At 43.7% G+C, this 24,836-nt stretch overlaps 1 protein-coding gene across 7 annotated transcripts in view; it reads right to left on the minus strand.

Moving 5' to 3' along the window:
* GPATCH8 (G-patch domain containing 8) overlaps positions 1-24,836 on the minus strand; it is an 88,914-nt gene that overhangs the window by 16,918 nt on the left and 47,160 nt on the right. For 4 of the 7 annotated variants that reach the window (XM_050934883.1, XM_050934882.1, XM_050934885.1 and 1 more), the window contains 3 exons: positions 22,297-22,364; positions 21,741-21,827; positions 897-1,040 (listed from right to left, as the gene is read on the minus strand). In XM_050934883.1, coding sequence (XP_050790840.1) covers positions 897-1,040; positions 21,741-21,827; positions 22,297-22,364 — 299 coding nt within the window. Of the gene's footprint in view, positions 1-896; positions 1,041-21,740; positions 21,828-22,296; positions 22,365-23,132; positions 23,149-24,318; positions 24,364-24,836 lie in introns of all 7 variants that reach the window. The other 3 variants (XM_050934886.1, XM_050934888.1, XM_050934889.1) reach the window with 2 other exon arrangements.

The following is a 24,836-nucleotide window of genomic DNA, read 5'->3' on the forward strand; positions in this document are numbered from 1 at the left end:
TAAGCATGCCGGCTGTCAGAAATGGAGCTTTGAAAGGGCATATCTGCATTCCTGCAGCGATTCAAAATCAATGACAAGAGCGGTCACTTGACTTAAAGGGACTATGGGACGTTTCCAGAGGTTGGTCAGAGCGCAATAATACAACACCTCGTTCACACTGATGCCAGGCGTTGTAGCCAAGGCACAGCAAACGTTATTCCAGTCGCCAAGGTAGAGTACCATAAGCGCTCTAGCCGTGGAGTCAGAGCGCTCTACGTGCCTTGCCATTGTGGACGGGTAGTGAGCTACGGCGCCTGGGACTGCTTTAATGCACTCTAATTTGCAAGTGTAGCCAAGCCGTAAGTCTGAGGCCTGAACTTTTAGTAATGAACATACAGCAAGATGTCTACAGATATCACAACATAGGCCACCTTTTGAAATTCAAATGTTTCAGAGAATTTTTTAGAATTGGCCAACTCAGCGGAGTTACAGGACTTGGCTATTACTCCTAATGACTTTTTCCTTGCTGCAACCGCCATTCTTCTTATAAAACCTATGTCACCCAGATTTACAATTCTCTATTCCATTTGCAATCTAGTATGTGAAGCTAGATATCCCAGTTATTGGAATTCACCATAGGGCCTATTACTTGGGCCTCAGAAGCTCCACTGTTCATTCCAAAGCACTGATGAATTAAGTGGAAGCCATCCATACACACCTAATCTCCTTTTCAATCTGACTGCCACCTGCTCCTGAACATGGTTAGTTCAAAGCTTCACCCCCTGATGCCATCAGTTACATTTCTTTCACTGAGTATTCCATTGTTGGCAATTGAACACATCTCAAACAAGAGCAGCAAGAAGCTTCCTGCAACGAGAATATCACGGTACTTATCTGCAGTGACCGCAGCTGTTTACCTGTTTGTGAGCATGGTCATAAGAGTTTATGTGGTTGTCAAACTCTTGATGTTTTTGATACTGCTTGTCACAGAGTTCACAGTAAAAGTTTGCTCGGAGGTCTTCCAAGGCCTTGGCAATTGCCTTTTCTTTGTCGACATAATCCTGCAATATTAATGAAAGTCAGTACTGTTAAGTTCCTGTAAAATAACCAGTGAAGCTGAACAATTCCATTAAGGAAAAAAGCCTTTGTATGGAAACCTTAACATGACGCTAGTTAAAATAGAAACATTGTTTTAGAGCAACTTGATACACCCATGTTCTCCCACAAACTAAAATATATGTGAGTGTTGTGAAAAATTACTAGAATACATTCTTTTAATCTGGCCTCTATACGTTCTACATCAGAAAACAGTATTCTTATAAAGTAATGCATTTGTTAAGTGGTCACATGCTCACCACCGTAGAGAACAGAGCCGTCACCGAGGAATTTACAATCTAGAATTTGTGGTTCTGTAGTTGGAGACTGACAAAATATTTAGTACGACTACTTAATAAACCCACCTTATGGCTGCAAATGAAGTGCATCAGATGAGCTGCGCTCACATGAGAAAAACAATTCAAATTTCCAAGCCAATTAATAAAATAATTTAAAAACTGGCAGCTGTTCACATAAAGCTAAGACCAAAATGCCGACTGAACCTCCTTAACCTGCCCAAAGATCAACCTCTCTGCTGTGGAACAGAAAACTCTGTCTACAAGTACTGACATTCTCTCTGTTTCGAGGGATACCTGGAGCTTTTCTAACTGATCTTAACTGGTATGTAATTCAATAAGGATGAATACAAGCACTGCATTGCTTTTCTTAGTTTGTAACACCTCCAGATCAAGTTCATCCCTGGTGTATTTCTACCAAATTCTCTTAAACTATACCAAGAATGAGGATGCCCACTATATGTAGTTAAAGCAAATGAAGTTGTGCCCCCAGTAGGATGATGGCTACACAAGAAGGTGCACAGGCAGTTGCAGTTTACCAGAAATAACAGGGAAACAGAATTTTTAAAATGAAGATGCATGCACAGCAATCACTGGCAAAATCAGTCTACAATCAAATGCACATTAATTTAACATCTCAATGGTGGTGGTGATTTTTTTGGGTTGATATATATATGTAAGTGATTAGTTACCACCCCTTAGAGAGGACAGTTATTTTTTGTACTGTGATAATGCCAAAAGGCTCTCGGTCCCATGGTTTCATTCTCTCCTCTCACACTACAAATCCTAATCCAGCCAATTAATCTCATAGTACAAAGACCACTGTTTAACTCCACGGCGCTCCAACCAGGATCTGCTGGGTACAGCCTATAAGGCAGCTTTCCTACTATATATCAGTGATCTGGACACCAGTTATTCGATGATTAGCCAAATTGGCTGCTGTAAGTATTCTGATATGTAGTTTTGAGCTGAACCTGCTATTGGAAATGAAAAGCCAGTCTGTTACTACCTAAAACCCTGGGCCTACCCATCCTACTTCACAAACCAAATTATTCCAATTGGTACATTAATACCAATGACAAACCCAAGAATGATTTTAAGAAGTTTTGCCCTTCAGGAGCTGAGAAGGAAGTGTTTATTTTAGGGCCGTTGATTAATCGCAGTTAACTCATGCAATTAACTAAAAGAAATCATGGTTAAAAAAAATTAGTCATGATTAACTACAGTTTTAATTGCATTGTTACATGAATACCAATTGAAATTGATTAAATATTTTGGATGTTTCTACATTTTCATATATTGTATTCTGTGCTGTAACTGAAATCAAAGTGTATATTATTTTTTATTACAAAAATAACAAAAAAGTATTTTTCAATTCACCTCATACAAGTATTGGAGGGCAATCTCTGTCATGAAAGTGCAATTTACAAATGTAGATTTTATTTTTTTTTGTTACAGAACTGAACTCAAAACCAAAACAATGTAAAACTTAGAGCAGGGGTCAGCAACCTTTCAGAAGAGGTGTGCCGAGTCTTCATTTATTCACTCTAATTTAAGGTTTCGTGTGCCAATAATACATTTTAACGTTCTTAGAAGGTCTCTTTCTATAAGTCCATAATATATAACTAAACTATTGTTGTATGTAAAGTAAATAAGGTTTTCAAAACGTTTAAGAAGCTTCATTTAAAATTAAATTAAAATGCAGAGCCCCCAGACCGGTGGCCAGGACCCGGGCAGCATGAGTGCCACTGAAAATCAGCATGTGTGGTGCCTTTGGCACACGTGCCATAGGTTGCCTACCCCTGCTTTAGAGCCTACAAGTCCACTCAGTACTACTACTTGTTCAGCCAATCGCTAAGACAAACAAGTTTGTTTACATTGACAGGAGATAATGCTGCTGCCTTCTTATTTACAATGTCACCAGAAAGTGAGAACAGGCATTTGCATGGCACTTCTGTAGCCAGCATTGCAAGGTATTTACGTGCCTGATACGCTAAACATTCGTATGCCCCTTCATGCTTTAGCCACCATTCCAGAGGACACGCTGACGACACTCATTAAAACAACAATAATAATGCATTAATTAAATGTGTTCCCTGCTCTGTTTTACCCACATTCTGCCATATATTTCATGTTATAGCAGTCTCAGATACTGACCCAGCACGTTGTTCATTTTAAGAACACTTTCACAGCAGATGTGACAAAACGCAAAGAAGGTACCAATGTGAGATTCCTAAAGATAGTTATAGCACTCGACCTAAGGTTCAAGAATCTGAAGTGCCTTCCAAAATCTGAGAGGGACGAAATGTGGAGCACGCTTTCAAAAGCCTTGAGCGCAACACTCTGATGCAGAAACTACAGAACCTGAACCACCAAAAAAGAATATCTATCTTCTACTGGTGGCATCTGACTCAGATGATGAAAATGAACACGCATCCACCCACACTGCTTTGGATGGTTATTGAGCAGAACTTGTCATCAGCATGGAAGCACGTCCCCTGGAATGGTGGTTGAAACATGAAGGGACATATGACTCTCTAGCAAATCTGGCCTGTAAATATCTTGTGATGCCAGCTACAACAGTGCCATGCCTATTCTCACTTTCAGGTGACAATGCTGCCCACTTCTTGTTTACCATATCTCCTGAAAATCTAAACAAACTTGTTTATCTGAGCATTGTCTGAACAAGAAATAGGACTGAATGGACTTGCAGGCTCTAAAATTTTTACATTATTTTATTTTTGAATGCAGTGTTTTGTAAATAATTCTATATTTGTAAGTTCAACTTTCATGATAAAGAGATTGCACTACAGTACTTGTATTAGGTGAACTGAAAAATAATATTTATTTTGTTTTTTCACACTGGAAATACTTATAATCAAAAATATAAAGTGAGCACCGTACACTTTATATTGTGTTGTAACTGAAATCAATATACTTGAAAAATGCAGAAAAAATGCATATGAAACTATTTAAATAAATGGTATTCTATTATTAACAGTGTGTTTATTTTTTTTTAATTGCTTGACAGACCTAGTTTATTTCGAACAGGAGCAGTTAACAGGGGAGTTTGGTGAGGGAGTTTACAGGGGCTAGATACACCTAACATTCTTTGCACTTAAAGGTTAAAACACTGCTTCATAAAAACAAAGCATCAACAAAGGAACAAGCTTTGGGAGTAAAAAGAGAATGCAGGCAGAAGTCCAGCAACACAGTGGGAGCTACCCAGTTTATTGCACCCAATGCAGCATGTATGGGCTGGTGGTGTATGTATGTACTTGCTGCAAGAAGCTCCTGGCCCTCAGAGACCATGTACGGACTTTGGAGACCAGGGTGGCTGAGCTGGAGGAGCTAAGGGAGACAGAGGTACATAGATGAGACTTTGTGGGACATAGTAGAACGGTCCATCCCTGGTCTGACAGCCTCTGTGCTGTTGAGGAGGATGAAAGCCTCAGGGAAGAAAAACATCCAACTGGAGCAGAGGAAAACGATCCCATAGTTGGGACCCTTCTCCTAGATGATGTTGTGGTATCCTCTCACACTGAAGATACTTCTCCGGGGCAGGGAATTCCAGTTATTATGAAGACACAGGTATTAGTAATGGGCAATTCGATCATTAGAAACATAGATAGCTGCATTTGTGATGATCGGAAGAACCTCATGGTGACTTGCCTGACTGGTGCAAAGGTTGCAGATCTCTCAAAGACATCTAGATAGGCTTATATGTAGTGCTGGGGAAGAGCCGGTGGCCGTGGTACATGTAGGTACCAATGACATAGGAAGGATAGGAGAGAGGTTCTGGAGGCCAAATTTAGGGTTTAGGTAAGAGATTGAAGTCCAGGACCTCCATGGTACCATTCTCTGAAATGCTTCCAGTTCCATGTGCAGGGCCAGTTAGGCAGAATTGCAGGGTCTCAATGTGTGGATGAGACGACGGTGTACGGAGGAGGGGTTTAGATTTATTAGGAATCAGGCAAGCTTTGGGAGAGGGGAAGCCTTACAGGAAGGATGGGCTCCACGTAAACCAAATCAGAACCAGATAGCTGGCGCTTAAAATTAAAAAGGTCATAGAACAATTTCTAAAATAATGGCTGGGGGAAAGCGGACAGGTGTGGAAAAGAATGTGGTTGAGACATCCCTCAGGGGAGGATCTATAAACGGAGATTCCCTATGTCCTAATAAGGAGGAGGGGATGGAAAATGTTAAAATACAAAGAGGATCTGATGAGAAACAGTCAAATGAAAAAAATTCCCATTCAATTACATCATAGAAAAGACGGTTACTCACCTTTGTAACTGCTGTTCTACGAGATGTGTTGCTCATATCCATTCCAATTAGATGCACACGCCGCATGCACGTTTGTCGGAAGATTTTTACCCTAGCAACACTCGGTGGGTCAGCTGGGTCGCCCCCTAGAGTGGCGCCGCCATGGACTCGGATATATACCCCTGCCGACCCAACGGCCCTTCAGTTCCTTCTTGCTGGCTACTCCGACAGAGGAGAAGGAGGGCAGCTTTGGAATGGATATGAGCAACACATCTCAAAGAACAACAGTTACGAAGGTGAGGAACTGTCTTTTCTTCTTCGAGTGCTTGCTCATATTGATTCCAATTAGGTGACTCCCAAGCCTTACCTAGGCAGTGAGGTCGGAGTGAGATGTTGCAGAATGTAGAACTGCTGATCCACATGCTGCGTCATCTCTGGACTGTTGAACCAGAGCATAATGTGAGGCAAAGGTGTGGACCGAGGACCAGGTAGCTGCGTGACATATCTCCTGGATGGGTACATGAGCCAGGAAGGCGGCAGATGAAGTCTGAGCCCTGGTAGAATGTGCGGGGAGATGGCTCAAGGGAACATGAGCCAAGTCATAACAAGTACGGATGCACATAGTCACCCAAGATGAGATCCTCTGGGAGGAGGCAGGTAGGCCCTTCATTCGGTCTGCCACCGTGATGAAGAGTTGGAGTGTTTTACGAAAGAGTTTTGTCCGCTTGATATAAAATGGGAGCATGCTACGGACGTCTAGGAAGTGCAATTGTTGTTCTCGTCGCGATGAGTGTGGCTTTGGGAAGAAGACCGGAAGGAAGATATCCTGGTTGATATGAAAGGCCTCTACCACTTTAGGGAGGAAAGCCGGGTGTGGTCGCAACTGCACTGTGTTCTTGTGAAACACAGTATACGGTGGGTCCACCATGAGAGCCCTAAGCTCGGAGACTCGTCCGGCCGATGTAATGGCTACGAGGAAAGCTGTCTTTCAGGACAGGTATAGTAGCGAGCAGGTTGCTAACGGCTCGAAAGGGGCAGACATAAGTCTGGTTAGAACCAAGTTGAGGTCCCAGGTTGGGGCGGGACGGTGTACTTGGGGGTATAGGTGGTCCAAGCCCTTGAGGAACCTAGAAACCATAGGGTGTGAGAAAACGGAGCGGCCACTTTCCCCTGGGTGGAAGGTAGAGATGGCCGCCAAGTGCACCCTCAATGATGATACCGCTAGGCCCTGTTGTTTGAGAGACAAGGGGAAGTCCAAGATAGTGGGGATCGAGACCTCAGTGGGAGTAACATTATGCGTTTCGCACCAGCAGGAGAAACGCTTCCACTTGGCCAGATATGTTGACCGAGTGGAAGGTTTCCTGCTACCCAGGAGTATTTGTTGTACTGAGGCAGAGCAACGTAACTCGGACTGGCTTAACCACGCAGCAGCCATGCTGTGAGGTGAAGGGACTGCAGGTCCAGGTGGTGAAGTCTGCCGTGGTCCTGGGTTACGAGGTCTGGGCGAAGAGGCAGGGTAATTGGGTTGGCTATCGATAGGTCGAGCAGCATGGTGTACCAGTGCTGCCTGGGCCACGCTGGAGCGACCATGATCAAGCGAGCTCTGTCCTTGTGGAGCTTTATCAGGACCCTGTGAACCAGCGGGAACGGTGGAAAGGCGTAAAGCAGTTGTCTCGTCCATGGCATTAGGAAAGCATCCGAGATTGAGCCCAGGGAGAGGCCTTGGAAGGAGCAGAACATCTGGTATTTCCTGTTCTCGCGGGAAGCGAAGAGATCTATATGGGGATAGCCCCACTTCCAGAAAACAGAATGAATAACGTCTGGACAAATCGACCACTCATGAGATAGGAAGGATCTGCTGAGTCGATCTGCCAGAGTGTTCCGAAACCCTGGAAGAAAAGACGCTACCAGGTTTATCGAGTGGGCTATACAGAAGTCCCAGAGCTGGATGGCTTCCTGACAAAGGGGGGAGGACTGTGTCCCTCCCTGAATGTTTATGTAATACATGGCTGTTGTGTTGTCTGTGAACACTGAAACACAAAGGCCTTGCGAATGCTGTTGAAACGCCTGCCACGCAAGGCGGACTGCTCTCAGCTCTCGGACATCGATGTGCAAGGCCAGCTCCTGAGATGACCAAAGGCCTTGAGTGCGAAGATGGCCGAGGTGAGCACCCCAGCTGAGAGATGACGCTTCTGTCGTCAGGGACATAGAAGGCTGAGGCAGATGGAACGACATCCCTGCACACACCAGGGAGGGCGTCAACCACCAGTCGAGGGAGCCTAGGATGCTCGGGGGAATCGTGACTATCATGTCTATGGTGTCTCTGCCCGGGTGGTATACCGAGGAGAGCCAAGATTGGAGGGGACGGAGGCATAGCCTAGCGTGTTTGGTCACGAATGTGCAGGCAGCCATGTGACCCAGGAGACTGAGACAAGAGCAAGCCGAAGTTGTCGGGAAGTTCTGTAGGCCTCGGATAATTGTTACCATTGCCTGAAACCGAGGCTGTAGTAAGCAGGCTCTGGCGAGATTGGAGTCCAGGATGGCCCCAATGAAGTCTATCCTCTGTGTGGGAACCAGAGTGGATTTCTCTGTATTGATCATCAGGCCTAGACTCATGAATAGGTCCTTGACGATGTCCACATGATGGGTGACTTGTGCCTCGGAGGTCCCTTGAATGAGCCAATCGTCAACATACGGAAAAATGTATATCTGACGGCGGCGGCGGCAGGCACCGACTACAGTCATGCACTTTGTGAATACTCTTGGGGCTGCAGAGAGGCCGAATGGAAGAACCGTAAACTGGAAATGTTGACTGTTGGCTACAAACCGGAGGTATTGTCTGTGTGGAGGATAAATGGCGATGTGAAAATACATGTCCTTCATATTGAGGGCAGCATACCAGTCTCCGGGATCCAAGGATGGGATGACGGTCCCCAGGGATACCATGTGGAACTTCAACTTTATCATGAACTTGTTGAGTTCTCGCAGGTCTAGGATAGGTCTGAGACCTCCCTTCACCTTGGGGATTAGGAAATAGCGGGAGTAGAACCCCTTGCCCATTTCGTCCTTTGGTACCTCCTCTATGGCTCCCATGGCAAGGAGCATCCGCACCTCTTGTAAGAGGAGTTGCTTGTGAGAGGGGTCCCTGAAGAGGGACAAGATTGGGGGGTGGAAAGGCGGGGGCGCGAAATAAACTGGAAGTGGTACCCAAGTTCCACCGTGCATAGGACCCAATGATCCGAAGTTAGCTGGGACCATGCAGGGAGGAAAAAGGAGAGGCGGTTGTAAAAGGGAGGGAAAGGATCCTGGAAAGTAACTGGTACGCCGTCCTTGGGCGCACCTTCAAAAGTTTGGCTTTGGCCCCATAAGTGGCTTGGAGGGACCCTGATTTTGGCCCCCTTGGGGTCCTGACTGCCGTCTACGATCGGCTCAACCATGCCTTCTGCCAAAGTCCTGCCTCTGTCTAGGCGGAGGGTAAGGGCGGTGAGGCCGGGGGCGGAAAGGCCGGCACTGTGTCACCAGCGTGTGCATGCTGAGAGAGTGCATAATGACCTTGTTGTCCTTCAGGCTTTGCAGCCTAGAGTCAGTCTTTTCAGAAAAGAGGCCTCGACCGTCAAAGGGCAAGTCCTGTATGGTATGCTGTAGTTCCGGCGGGAGGCTTGACACTTGAAGCCATGAAATGCGTCTTATGGCAACTTCCGAGGCCAGAGTCCTGGCTGCAGAGTCTGCTGCATCCAGTGAGCCTGGAGGGAAGTCCTTGCCACTTTCTTCCCCTCCTCCAAGAGGGCAGCAAACTCTTGACGGGAGTCTTGAGGGACTAACTCTGTGAACTTGCCCACCACCACACAGGTGTTGTAATTGTAACGGCTAAGCAGGGCTTGCTGGTTTGCCACCCGGAGTTGGAGGGCCCCTGCAGAGTATACCTTACGGCCCAGTAAGTCCATGTGCCTAGCTTCCTTCGATTTTGGAGCCGGAGCTTGCTGGCCATGGTGTTCCCTCTCATTGAGGGACTGTACGACAAGGGAGCAGGGAGGAGGATGGATGTACAGGTACTTGTACCCCTTAGAGGGCACCATGTACTTGCGCTCAACTCCCCTGGCAGCGGGTGGAACAGAGGCTGGACACTGTCAGATGGTATCAGCATTGGCCTGGATCGTCTGGATGAATGGTAAGGCTACTCTTGTGGGGGTATCAGCCAACAGAATATCCACCACTGGGTCCTCTATCTCTGGTACCTCCTCTACCTGGAGATTCATATTGAGTGCTACACGTCTCAAGAGGTCCTGATGGGCCCTCAGGTCAATTGGAGGAGGTCCCGTGGAGGATGTCCCCGCCACTGCCTCATCAGGAGAGGAGGAAGAGGAGAGGCCAGGGACAAGCAGGTCCTGTGTGGACTCTTGCTCTTGGACGACCTCCGGCTCCAGTGGGATCTGGGAATCTGGTGGCTGAACAGGCGCTTCCTCCGTACTGGTAGGAAGGGGGCGGCTGATAGTCGCCTCCAGCACCCGATGCTCCGATGGAGCAGAGCGAGATGGGACTGGAGGTACACCTTGGGCCTGGTGATATGCTCAAAGTGTCCAGAATGACCACTGATGGGGGCCTTGATCTTGGGCCTGGGTCTCCTGGAAGATTCTGGTGGGCACATCGGAGTCACGGCCCTGTGCATAGGAACTGTCTGCATGAGAGGACACCGATGCGTGTCGGGATGGCCAAGGAGGGGCTGAAAACCCCTGGGAAGAGTCTCCCTCTATGACTGATCTCGCTCTGTGCGGCACCAGGGATCGGTACCGGGAGCCATACCAGTACCAGGAACGAGATTGGGACCTATGACCGGAGCAGCGCAGGGAGGTCGACCGGGATCTTGAAGCTGGGTGTCTGGAGTGGCTGCGAGAGTCGCGGTGCCTGGAGCGATGCCAGGAGCTGGATCAGTGCCGAGAGTACCGGGCCGGCGAACGGGACGCTGATCAGTGCTGCGAATGCGACCAGCGACGGGACTGAGAACGCCGGTAGGATCGCTATCATGAGCGGTGCCGATAGGGAGTGGTCTCATCAAGGCCAGCTTGCCCACAGATTGTATGACCCGCACCGGCGGTGCCAGGGGTTGAGGCAGGGCAGACTGTCATTGTGATCAGCTCCCTCGCCGTGGAAAACGTCTCCGGTGTGGAGGGAATAGTGAGCTCAACCATGGCTCTCACCGGGGCGCTTTCAGGTACCAAACTCGACGTCCCCTGCGGGACCAGAATCAACGTGCCAACGTTGTAGGTGCCGCAGCAGGTGTAGGTGTCGGGCAGTCTGATCTAGCCGGGTGCTCTGGCTGCAGTGCAGGTGGCACGGAAGCAGTGGGAGTCTTATGTCTCTTCACCCGCGGGGAGGGAGAACGGTGCCGAGCAGGCACCAGTGCCGGCGATGGTCGGTGCCGAGAGGTCTTAGCAGTACCAGTGCGATCCGGTGCCGAAGAAGTGCTTCTGCCAGTGGATTGTCCAGCGCTCGGTGCCGAGGGCGGAGGAGTAAGAGCTGCCTCCATCAGGAGCTGTTTGAGACAAAAGTCCCGCTCCTTTTTCGTCCTTGGCTTGAAGGCCTTGCAGATCCAGCACTTATCGGCGAGGTGAGATTCACCGAGGCACTTAAGGCAGGAGTCGTGGGGACCTCCTGTTGGCATCGGCTTGTGACAGGTCGAGCACCGTTTGAAACCTGGTGAACTGGGCATGGGCCCCGGCACTGGGTGTGAGGAAGGGGCTAACCCCCGAACCCGTCTTAACTATATACACTAACAATGTTATAAAAACAAATAAGAATTAACTGCAACTATAGAAATTTCAACTATATACACAAGAATAACAAGAGAACTACAAGTAGTTAGGGAAGTGGAGATCAGCTAAGCCGCGCTCCACTGTTCCAACGACGGACACGGGCAGTAAGAAGGAACTGAAGGGCCATTGGCTCAGCAGGGATATATATCCGGCGCCATGGCGGCGCCACTCTGGGGGGAGACCCAGCTGACCCACCGAGTGTTGCTAGGGTAAAAATCTTCCGACGAATGTGCACGCAGCGCGCGCATCTAATTGGAATCGATATAAGTAAGCACTCAAAGAAGAATGATTGAATATCAAGGTTGGAAGGGAACTCAGGAGGGCATCTATTCCAAACCCCTGCTCAAAGCAGGACCAACCCCCAACTAAATCATCCCAGACAGGGCTTTGTCAAGCCTGACCTTTAAAACCTCTAAGGAAGGAGATTCCACCACCACCTCCCTAGGTAACCCATCCCATTGCTTCACCACTCTCCTAGTGGAAAAGATTTTCTTAATATCCAACCTACACCTCCCCCACTGCAACTTGAGACCATTACTCCTTGTTCTGTCATCTGCTACCACTGAGAACAGTCTAGATCCATCCACTTTGGAACCCCCTTTCAGGTAGTTGAAAGCAGCTATCAAATCTCCCCTCATTCTTCTCTTCTGCAGACTAAACAATCCCAGTTCCCTCAGCCTCTCCTCATAAGTCGTGTGCTCCAGCCCTCTAATAATTTTTGTTGCCCTCCGCTGGACTCTCTCCAATATTTCCACATCCTTCTTGTAGTGTGGTGCCCAAAACTGGACACAGTACTCCAGATGAGGCCTCACCAATATTGAATAGAGGGGAATGATCACGTCCCTCGGGCACGCCCCTACTTATACAGCCCAAAATGCCATTAGCCTTCTTGGCAAGCAGTGCATACTGTCGACTCATATCCAGCTTCTAGTCCACTGCAACCCCTATGTCCTTTTCTGCAGAACTACTGCCTAGCCAGTCAGTAGCAGTGCATGGGATTCTTCCGTCCTAAGTGCAGGACTCTGCACTTGCCCTTGCTGAACCTCATCAGATTTCTTTTGGCTCAACTCTCTATTTTGTGTAGGTCCCTCTGTATCCTATCCCTACCCTCCAGCGTATCTACCACTCCTCCCAGTTTAGTGTCATCTGCAAACTTGCTGAGGGTGCAGTCCACGCCATCCTCCAGATCATTAATGAAGATACTGAGCAAAACCCAGCCCCAGGACTGACCCTTCGGGCACTCCGCTTGATACCGGCTGCCAACTAGACATGGAGCCATTGATCACTACCCGCTGAGCCCAACAATCTAGCCAGCTTTCTATCCACCTTATAGTCCATTCATCCAACCCATACTACTATAACTTGCTGGCAATAGGGGACAGCCAAAAAATGACAAGTTTTTAAAATGCTTATATACCAATGCTAGAAGTCTAAATAATAAACTGGGTGAACTAGAGTGCCTAGTATTAAATGAGGATATTGATATAATAGGCATCACAGAAACCTGGTGGAATGAGAATAATCAATGGGACACAGTAATACCAGGGTATAAAATATATCAGGAGGACACAACAACTGGTCATGCTGGTGGGGGAGTGGCACTATATGGGAAAGAAACCACAGAATCAAATGAAGTAAAAATCTTAAATGAACTAAATTGTACTATAGAACCTCTATGGATAGTAATTCCATGCTTGAAAAATAAGACTATAGAAGGAGGACTATATTACACACCACCTGACCAGGATGGTGTTAGTGACTCTGAAATGCTCAGAGATCAGAGAGGCTATTAAAATAAACTCAATAATAATAATGGGGGATTTCAACTATCCCCGTATTGACTGGGTACATATCACCTCAGGAAGTGATGCACAGATAAAGTTTCTTGACACATTAAATGACTGCTTCTTGGAGAAGCTGGTCCTGCAACCCACAAGAGGAGAGGCAATTCTTGATTTAGCTCTAAATGGAGCATGGGATCAGGTCCAAGAGGTGAATATAGTTGGACCGCTTGGTAATAGTGACCATAATATAAATTAAATTTAACATTCCTGTGGCAGGGAAAACTCCACAGCAGCCCAACACTGTAGCATTTAATTTCAGAAAAGGGAATTACACAAAAATAAAGAGGTTAGTGACACAAAAAATAAAAGGCACAGTATCAAAAGTAAAATCCCTGCAAGCTGCATGGAAACTTTTTAAAGACACCATAACAGGTTTCAGAGTAGCAGCCATGTTAGTCTGTATCTGCAAAAAGAACAGGAGTAGTTGTGGCACCTTAGAGACTAACATTTATTTCAGCATGAGCTTTCGTGAGCTACAGCTCACTTCTCCAGATGCATAGAATGGAACACACAGACAGGAGATATTTATACATACAGAGAACAGTGTATTCCATTCTATGCATCCGAAGTAGTGAGCTGTAGCTCACGAAAGCTCATGCTGAAATAAATTTGCTAGTCTCTAATGTGCCACAAGTACTCCTGTTCTTTTTAAAGACACCATAGAGGCCCAACTTAGATGTATACCCCAATTTAAAAAACAAAGTAAGAGAGCCAAAAAAGAGTCACTGTGGTTAAACAACAAAGTCAAAGAAGCAGTGAGAGGCAAAAAGGCGCCCTTTAAAAAGTGGAAGATAAATCCTAGTGAGGAAAACAGAAAAGAGCATAAACTCTGGCAAATGAAGTGTAAAAATATAATTAGAAAGACCCAAAAAGAATTTGAAGAACAACTAGCCAAAGACTCCAAAAGTAATAGCAATTTTTTTTTAAACACATCAGAAGCAGAAGGCCTGCTAAACAACCAGTGGGGCCACTGGACGATCGAGATGCTAAAGGAGCACTCAAAGAAAGGCCATTGCGGAGAAACTAAATGAATTCTTTGCATTGGTCTTCACTGTTGAGGATGTGAGGGAGATTCCCAAACCAGAGCCATTCTTTTTGGGTGACAAATCTGAGGAACTATCTCGAATTGGGGTGTCATTAGAGGAGGTTTTGGAACAAATAGATAAACTAAACAGTAATAAGTCTCCAGGATCTGATGGTATTCACCCAAGAGTTCTCAAGCAACTCAAATGTGAAATTACATGACTAACTGTCATCTGTAACCTATCATTTAAATCAGCTTCAGTATCAAATGACTGGAGGATAGCTAATGTGCTGCCAATTTTTAAAAATGGCTCCCGAGGTGACCCTGGCAACTACAGGCCAGTAAGCCTCACTTCAGTACTGGGCAAACTGATTGAAGCTATCGTAAAGAACAAAATTGTCAGACATACAGATGAACATAATTTGTTGGGAAATAGTCAACATGGCTTTTATAAAGGGAAATCATGCCTCACCAATCTACTAGAATCCTTTGAGGGGATAAACAAGCATGCGGACAAAGGAAATCCAGTGGATAGGGATTTTCAGAAAGCCTTTGGCAAGATCCGTCACCAAAGGCTCATAAGCAGTCGTGAGATAAGAGGGAAGGGTCTCTCATGGATCGGTAACTGGTTAAAAGATAGGAAACAAAGGGTAGGAATAAATGGTCAGTTTTCAGAAAGGAGAGTGGTAAATAGTGGTGTCCCCCAGCGATCTGTTCTGGGCCCAGTCCTATTTAACATATTCATAAACTATCTGGAAAAAGGGGCAAACAGTGAGGTGGCAAAATTTACAGATGATATAAAACTACTCAAGATAGTTAAGTCCCAGGCAGACTGTGAAGAGCTACAAAAGCATCTCACAAAACTGGGTGACTGAGCAACAAAATGTCAGATGAAATTTAAAGTTGATAAATGCAAAGTAATGCACATTGGAAAACAATCCTAACTATACATATACAATGATGGGGTCTAAATTAGCTGTTACCACTCAAAGATCTCTGAGTCATTGTGGATAGTTCTCTGAAATCATCCACTCAATGCGCAGCGGCAGTCAAAAAAGCAAACAGAACGTTGGGAATCAAGAAAAGAATAGATAATAAGACAGAAAATATATTGCCTCTATGTAAATCCATGGCACACCCACACCTTGAATACTGCGTGCAGATGTGGTCGCCCCATCTCAAAAAAGATATACTGAATTGGAAAAGGTTCAGAAAAGGGCAATAAAAATAATTAGGGGTATGGAACGGCTGCTGTATGAGGAGAGATTAATAAGACTGGGACTTTTCAGCTTGGAAAAGAGGTGACTTAGGGGGGATATGACAGAGGTCTGGATAGCACAGTGGTTTGAGCATTGGCCTGCTAAAATAGGGTTGTGAGTTCAACCCTTGAGGGGGCCATTTAGGGATTTGGGGACTGGTCCTGCTTTGAGCAGGGGGTTGGACTAGATGTTCTCCTGAGGTCCCTTCCAACCATAATAATCTATCTATCTATAAAATCATGAGTGGTATTTTCATAACTATAAAGGGAAGAGTAACAGTCCTCCTGTGTACAATACTGTAAGATCCCTCCTGGCCAGAAACACCAAAATCCTTTTACCTGTAAAGGGTTAAGAAGCTCAGGTAATCTGGCTGACACCTGACCCAAAGGACCAATAAGGGGACAAGATACTTTCAGATCTTGGTGGGGAAAAGGCTTTTGTTTGTGTGCTCTTTGTTTTGGGGGTTGTTCGCTCTTGAGACTAAGATGGACTAGACATCAATCCATGCTCTCCAAATCTTTCTGAACCAGTCTCTCATACTTCAAACTTGTAAGTAACAGCCAGGCAAGGCGTGTTAGTTTTATCTTTGTTTTCTCAACTTGTAAATGCTCCTTTTGCTAAAGGGTTTACCTCTGTTTGCTGTAACTTTGAACCTAAGGCTAGAGGGGGTTCCTCTGGGCTCTTTGAATCCGATTACCCTGTAGAGTTATTTTCCATCCTGATTTTACAGAGATGATTTTTACCTTGCTTTCTTTAATTAAAAGCCTTCTTTTTAAGAACCTGATTGATTTTTCCTTGTTTTAAGATACAAGGAGGTTGGATCTGGACTCATCAGGAATTGATTGGGGGGAAAGGAGGGGAAATGGTTAATTTCTCCTTGTTTTAAGATCCAAGGGTTTGGATCGGTGTTCACCAGGAACTTGGTGGAGAAGTCTCTCAAGGCTACTCAGGGAAGGGTTATAGTACTTGGGAGAAAAATATCCGGGGTGGGGGGGGGAGGTAGACAGAGTTTCCCAAATAACTCAAATAATTTGGGTGGTGGCAGCAAAACCAGATCTAAGCTGGTAGTTAAGCTTAGAGGTTTTCATGCAGGTCCCCACATCTGTACCCTAGAGTTCAGGTGGGGAAGGAACCTCAACAGGTATAGAGAAAGTAAATAAGGAAGTGTTACTTACTCCTTCTCAAAATACAAGAACAAGGGGCCCCAAATGAAATGAATAGGTAGTAGGTTTAAAACAAACAAAAGGAAGTATTTCCTCACACAATGCAGAGTCAGCCTTGCCAGAGGGTGTTGTGAAGGCCAACACTATAACAGGGTTCAAAGAAGAGCTCGACAGATTCATGGAAGATAGGCCCATCAATGGCTATTAGCCAGGATGGGCAGGAATGGTGTCCTTAGCCTTTGTTTGCCAGAAGCTGGCATTGGGCGACAGTGCATGGATCACTTTATGATAACTTGTCTGTTCAGAGGACAGGATACTATGCTTGGTGGACCTTTGATCTGACCCACTATGGCTGCGCTTATGTTCTTAAACAAGACTGATGGAAAACTTTTGTACTAACATATACTGAGAAATAAATTTCCCTCGTGTTACAGGATAGAGCATGCAATGGCAACAATATCATATCTGCTATATTCCTGGTGACTGCTAAACTCTGGACTAAAACAAACCCTAAGCGCACTGAAGAGTGAAAGTCCATCGTAGCACCTTGGAAACGGCACCTGCAAAAAGCTGATCAGCATAAAATGAAATTCAGGTCGATTTTCTGTATTACAGAAGCAACACTTAGTACCATAGAGATTATATATGGAGATAGGCCTATCTACCTCATAGAACTGGAAGGGACCCTGAAAGGTCACTGAGTCCAGCCTTCACTAGCAGGACCAAGTACTGATTTTGCCCTAGATCCCGAAGTGGCTCCCTCAAGAATTGAACTCACAACCCTAGGTTTAGCAGGCCAAGGCTCAAACCACTGAGCTATCCCTCCCCCCAAATTAGGGTTTGCTAGCATTTCCAAAAACGAAATGCTATTTTTAACTGTTTAAAAAGAATGTATCTGTGTTGCATTCAAAGTAGTATAACAATCTGTTGGGGAGCAGTATCCTAGACAGTATCCTAGACAGTTAGTTTTACTTAGGGTTCTGAATGATAACTAATGTATACGTTCACTTTTGTTAATTATTATATAGTGAAGGTCTTATGTCTTAAACTAACACTGGCGCAGGAGAGATTGGTACCCAAACTGACATTGGATTTCACAAAGGACTCCTGGTAACAATTCACTTCTCAGCAAGATAGCAACCCCCAGCTGAGAGATCAGAAGTATCGGTTTTAATTAGAAACAGTGGCCAAATTCACCACTGGAATAAGCAGGCACAGCTCCACTGAAGTTACTGCCAACGCCCCTGCAATGCATGTGGCCTTCTAGGACTTACACCGTTCAAAACATCATGTAAAATTTAGGCTGGGTTCGGTTCATGGTGAGCAGTAGTCACCAACTTTTCCCAGTTCCATTATTTTATCCTCACAAAATCTGTAAGAAATATTAAGATCATTATATCTAAGAATACTATATGCATAAGTGTATCCAGGCAAGAAAATGACCTATGATTGAGGGCTGCAACCCAGTAAAATTCAAATGAAGGCTTATCCTCGTTTGATATTTATTTATGAACTGGACCAGGAATCCTGCATCACAAAAACAGTAGCTTCACTTACTGAGCTGAAACAGACTCTCCATTAGCTGTAAGAACCAGAAAGCCAGATATTCTTTATATTAAGTACAGGTCGGTGGATAGATTCGTGCATTCCTTCAATCCTGAGCTGCTACACATCATCCACAATGTGTTTATGCACACATACATTCGGTTTTACTTATCCAGCTTATACATACAAATTTTGGGTGACCATTTTGAGATACATACGGCCAGATTTTTCAGAGTACTTAGCATTTTTACACCACTTTATATGCTCAAAGCACAGCTTTCAGCTTGAAAGGATTATTTTTGTTAAAATTTTAACTTCAAGGTTAAGAAGGTGTTTCTAAACAAAGCCTACATTCTGAACTAAAGTGAGCCTAATGCAATGCTGAAATTATGCATTTATTTATGTGAAACAAGAACCCTTGTTTCCTCAGAGTTCATCTGCACGAGCTGCTTGCTGCTCCTCTGAAGTTAGAATTGAGGTTACAAATTTAAACTTTCTACCACAAACCAGTTGTGATGTCACTAAAACAAGTTTATGACTCTTTACAGGGAAAAAATACTTGGGGCAGATGAGCTCTGAATCCTCATGCTAATATTCTTAAAGAACAGAAAATATAGGAAATAGAAAAACCACCAGTGTACATGCAAAAATGCTTCTAAATACACCGGCTAGGATTTTCTCCAAGAGGAATTAGTTGTTTTGTAATGTCTTGACTCCTTATGTGTGAATTATGTTTTTTAAACTGCTACAGGTTGACATATTACTATAATACAAGATTGAGTTAAAATATTAGAGCACAGGAAAAAATCCTCACTAAGATTTTATTGTTACACGGTTTTATAATTCTTTTTAAGGGATTTTGAACATTTAGATAAAAATCTATTTTAAGTTATAGCTTCAATATGAAGAATGTGTCTATCATCCAAGGACACTGATATGAAAAAACTAAGGGTTTGAGTCTAGAGCTGGTCAGTATGAAGATGCTAGAAAAGGAAAGCAAAACAACATGAGGTTTGGAGAACAATGGCATTTAAAAGATCTGCTTCTGAAACCATTAGCACACTTCCTCCCCTGAATCAATGTTTAAAAAAGGTTAAAAAACATCATGTGGCCAAACTATAACTCTTCAAACAGTCCTGTTCAGAATCTACACCAGGGAAGGAAATTAGACAGTTTCTTGCTTCACTTTTGGTGGGAGAGCTATCTGAAATTCCTTTGAGACCCCGTGAAAGGCTAATAATAATGTGGCCACAGTTGACAATTACATAATTGTTTGCTCTAAAGCAGTGAAACAATTGTGCTCGAGGAGACTTCCATAGATTAATACAGAAATGCAAAAGCCTAGTGACAAAGCATGATAATAAAACAAATGTGTTGGGAGAAACTCGTCAGAGCTCTCAATAACAGTTGCTTAAAGATTGTGCTCTGAATGCTGGCAAAAAGATAGATTTAAAAAACAGTTACAAAGGCAATACACATTCAATTGTAAAAGCAATACACACATTCAATTGCATTTGAAAAAGTAATAGGAAAAACTAAGAACTCTGCTATAAAAACAGCAATGCAGAATAAGACATCATTACACAATTCACAGAAGAAAAGAAAGGCTTCCTGCCCACCAACACGTAATGAAGATATAAATTTACAGCCTTCAGCTGTTGTTGCCTGCAGATCCTTGGCAGCACAGTTTGGGGTATATTGTAGGGAAACCACCACCAAGGAAAACAAATTCCAGCTTTTAGTCACACATGGCTTTCAAACAGCGAATGTCAGAACTAAACCCCCACTCCTTCTGTAGTGTGTGAATGGTTTGTCCGACAGTATGCCACACCAAAATGAACGACTAGGACAATTTTAATATATTAAAGTAGAAATGTGCCAAAGGGATGTAAGAAAATGTACTGTTTGCTATAACCTGCAAATGACCATTTAAAAACATACTATCCTTTTAAATATGACAATAGATCTGTTTAACTGCACTTCAGTTCAGAACTAAGGGGTGATTAAAAAAATAATTAACATGCTGTTTATTTTCATAATGATCAAATATCATAGAAGTTCATGCAACAGGTAAGTTAAGGTCTTAATAAAGAACAACAAAGCGAGAGGGAGCATACAGCTATTAACTGTTAAATAAACTGCTTTCAGTGCCACCTGCTTCACCAATGAAGTGGTAAGTATTTTATAACTGATATGACTTTGTTTTACTTTAATGCAGTTGGACCTCTGTTCACCACTCCCTAAGCAGAGGTTCTCAAACTGGGGGTCAGTACCCCTAAGGGGATCACAAGGATATTACATGGGGGGTGGCAAGCTGTCAACCTCCACCGCAAGCCCCACTTTGCCTCCAGCATTTATAATGGTGTTAAATACATAAAAAAGTGTTTTTAATTTATGGGAGGGGGGTCACACTCAGAGACTTACTATGTGAAAGGGGGTACCAGTAAAAAAGTTTGAGAGCCACTGCCCCAAAGCATCAAACTTTAGGTAAAATGGATGCCTTAAATCTAGTATCCGCTACTTTTCTTCATCCTTATCACCTCCAATGTCCCTGGACAGCTGAATGAGCAAGTTTCTCCAAGATTTAAAGTGCTTCACAGGAAATGGCTGGTAAGCAGAAGAAGGGATATGGAACAGTGCAATACCCTGGAGGCAACACACTCTCCATTGGCCTCAAAACAGGAAAGCCAGTTGTTGGTGCTGAACTCAGATACACTGCAATGGAGCATGTTCAGTGCCAGCAGGGTGGTCCACTATTATTATTAAAAAAAACATCAGTAGTAGATTGGTTTGCTAAATGCAGGCTTTTGCGGACGATATAACAGGAAAAATTCTTGCTTTAGAACTGACATTAATACTGTATATTGGCAGCATATGAAAATTCTGCTAAGTAGATGCAGTCAATATTTTCCCTACACCAGAGCAGCGTTGCATAAATGTTGGCTTTATTAGAAGGCAGCAACATTACAGTGAAATTCCATTTATTGAAGGAATGAGAGGCAATACAAAGAGGTCTACTCCATTTTCCAGTTGAGCAATGGTCATATGAACTCCACCTGTTGATTTTGCACTAATTAGCCCTCCGTGGGCAGGTTCAGCAGAAAGCCAAGGGCTATAAATAGGCCACAGAGACCAACACTTCCTTTTTACCACCCAGATCAGGGTGGAGGCACAGTGGAAGGAGGCAGTGTTGTGGAACCTTGCAGAACTGTTGCCCACGCAGTAGCTGTTCTGTGAGTAAACAGGGGACCTTCAATTGGCAACGCTGCATTCAGCAGCACAGCATTCATATTAAAGAAACAGGCCAGCAGCAAAGCACAAGATTTTACACTACCAAGGGGTAACTAACTAGTGCCATCAGTGCTGGAGCTGAATGACCAGACTGCTCGGTCCTATCAGAACTAAGTCTCTCCCATTCAGCCCATAGAAACTCAGCCATCAATGGGTTCATTTAAGTACCTTGTACTTCTGCCTCAGCTCTTCAGTGTCTTCTTTCTCCACCTCCAGTACACGCCTCCGTTCAGTGGCATCTTCGGCATAATCAAGCTTAGCAACAAGAACAGATGCAATTACTCCCATAAATTCTTGGTGGTACCCAAATAGCCAAGAAAATGTCATTTATTCAACTGTTTGAAAACAGAATCTCTGTGAGTACTGTGCTTAGCTTTCCTTGCTTTGTCATCCCATTGTCTACAAAACAGTTCATTAAGCCTTCCATGCTGCTGATTCCCACCGTGCACGTCCATTCCCAGTAATGGACTTAGCTTTATGGAAATCCAACTCTCACAGCCAAGGAATTAAAGAAAAGACTCCAGGCCTCAAAAATCAGTTAATCATGGGTGACTAAAGGATACATTTTGAGGAGAAAAACTTTTCTATAGTTCAGATTCAAGGCAAAGTTTTTCTCCAGCTTTGCTCAAAGTTCTTACTTTTAGATCACTCTCCAATTGCACTTCTGGACCCTATGTAAATGAAGCAATGTGTTTTAGAATAAGATGGACCAGGATCAACTTACCTCCATTTCCATCCGGCCCATGCCCATGACATCATACTTGACGACGATAGGGATGGGATCTGTTCTACCTGTAACAGAAACACACAAACAAGGTGAGAGGCCAAGTCTGCTCCAACCGCTCACTTTACACATTAGGTTTGGGTGGTTAGAGATCTTGCCTTTGAGTGCAGAGACCAGAAAGCTACAGTGAACCAAACACAAGCCATTCTCACAGCTTACATCCAAACCTGCTTCTCTCAAACCTGTTAAGGTTAAATGTACTCATTAGCTCTTTGGTGCTTATTACTGAGATTCTCAGAACATTAACCACAAGTACATTGTTAATGTTCAACATTGCCAAGTCCTGGCACCAGGAGATTAAAAGGATCTTTCCTCATTACCCTTACACTATTAGATTATAACCCTGATCTTCTGACCCCTCAATGGAAAAACAAGTACCAAACATGTTTTATTGTATAACTCATTAGTTTCCCACCAAGTTTTGCATCTTATTAAATAAAAAAATAACTGATGCCATGGTAGGCCAGAATTCTCTTATCAAAAAAAATGAGCGCTAATTCCAGAACAGGTATTTAATCACAACTTGCTTCCTAATGTTCCCACTAAGAAACCCTCTATTACTTACTGTGTAACCTGTAAGCTGTGAAAAGGACTAGTAGCGAAGAAAATTGACTTTGAACTAATCAAACTATGCTGGAGATTTTTACGTATCTTTAATCCACTCATAACCAGCCAAACAAAGCAAAATGGGGCAGACAAGCACTTTACTACCACAGCTTTTTTACATCACAACTTGCACTGTTTGTTGTGATGTAAGCCCACTGAAAAGTACTTACCTTATCCGGTGCATACCTTGAGTAAAAAAACAGAATGTTTACTTCCCTTATTACTATTCTTGGGTCGGTGTAAACAATTGTTTTGTTATACACACAGATACACATATATTATACCTTTGGGCTAAAAGATCTAGTTTTAATCATGCCAAAATTAAGACACTATTTCAATTCACGTGCACAAAAAAGGCTTAGTTCTTAAAACCACATCAGAAAAGCCTCTGATTTACATCAAAAGTTTCTCTGTTCTCCAAGAGAAACTCTTCCTAGCTCCTTCAAAAACTATTAATCCATGGACCTCCAACTTCACAGGGACATCAAGGAGATCCTATGAATTGTTAAAGACACGTGTATTTTTATTAATTAAACTAGGAAATAAATATGAGTAATTTCCACTTCAGACACGTATTTAGCTTTATATTAACTGCATTTTTATATTTTTATACATATGCCCAGAGACCATTTAGTTGGGCATCTTACAAGTCCAAAGATAAAAATATTTATTAAGCCATCTCAGTCAACCCAAAACAGCTTTTAGCTATTTAGCTTTTATGTAGGTATTTAACAGTAAAATTTTCACCCAGATTACGCCCAATGGTATAATAAGTAAGCAGTGACTGCAATCTTTAGCAAAAGGACCAAATTAAAGACAGGTTATAAAAATGACTTCCTAGGTGCAATATCACTTTCATAACGTCTCAGCCAGGGATTTACTGGTAAAAGGTAGACCCAATAGAATGATTGAGAACAAGTGCAAAAAGAATTTATTTTGTTTTGTTTACCAGTTTTTGTTTTGTTTCTGCAAGAATCACGATCTTTCTATGCAAGCTCATTACCTTGGTAAACCCCTGTATACAAACAATGAGTCAGTACTTTTGCCTTCTAAGGCAGTCAAAGTTTTAAAAATTCATAAATTGCAGTAGCAAGTGCTAGTGCCCATCATGTTGTGGAAAATCAAGTTTGGACAGGATTAGAATTTTGTTTAAACTGATTTTTGGCAGCTCTAACAAACAAACATCCCTTCTCAGCAACACCCTTTAATGAACAAGGATCAGACAAGTGTGCATAAAGAAAGGAAAGGAAATGAAAGACCAAGCAGAAGGATGAAGGCTACAACAGAGAAAGTAAGCCTAACATATTGGTGCACTGATGACAAAAGGAGTAATTCAGTCTGAAAATAAAAAATTACCACTGCTAAGTTTACCATCACCACAACAAGTCCAGGATCAAAATGCTGTAAAAAAGAAACACCATTTGTTAGGCAGAAACCTTTAGGGGCAGAAAACAGGCCGTTTGCAGTAGGCAGACAGGACGGGTTAAAGGCTTCTTCCTCACCTCCTCCAACCCCACTGCCACACTTCGTCCTGTGGAGTGGGGGAGATAGGAGGTGGTCAGTTTTGAGCAGCTACTGTTTGTTTTCACAGCTGCTCTCACTTATGATTTAGCAGGTGTTGGAAAATGTTTAGTTCCTGGTGATGAATCAGTTTTAAAAGATGCTGCATTTTTTCAAATTCAAAGATGTAGATTTTGAAAATCAAGATCTTAAGGTAAGAAAAAAATATTTTGAAGGACATGAAGTCAACAAGGCATTCCATAAACTTATGGCGTGTTCATACAAGACAAGGGAAATGTTACTTTAACTACTCAAAGTGCCGCCTGTGTTTTAAATATAACCATTATTATTTCATTAGGAGTGAGAGCTGGCTG

The sequence above is a fragment of the Gopherus flavomarginatus genome, chromosome 25, assembly GCF_025201925.1.
Source record: "Gopherus flavomarginatus isolate rGopFla2 chromosome 25, rGopFla2.mat.asm, whole genome shotgun sequence".
NCBI classification, from domain to species: Eukaryota; Metazoa; Chordata; order Testudines; family Testudinidae; genus Gopherus; species Gopherus flavomarginatus.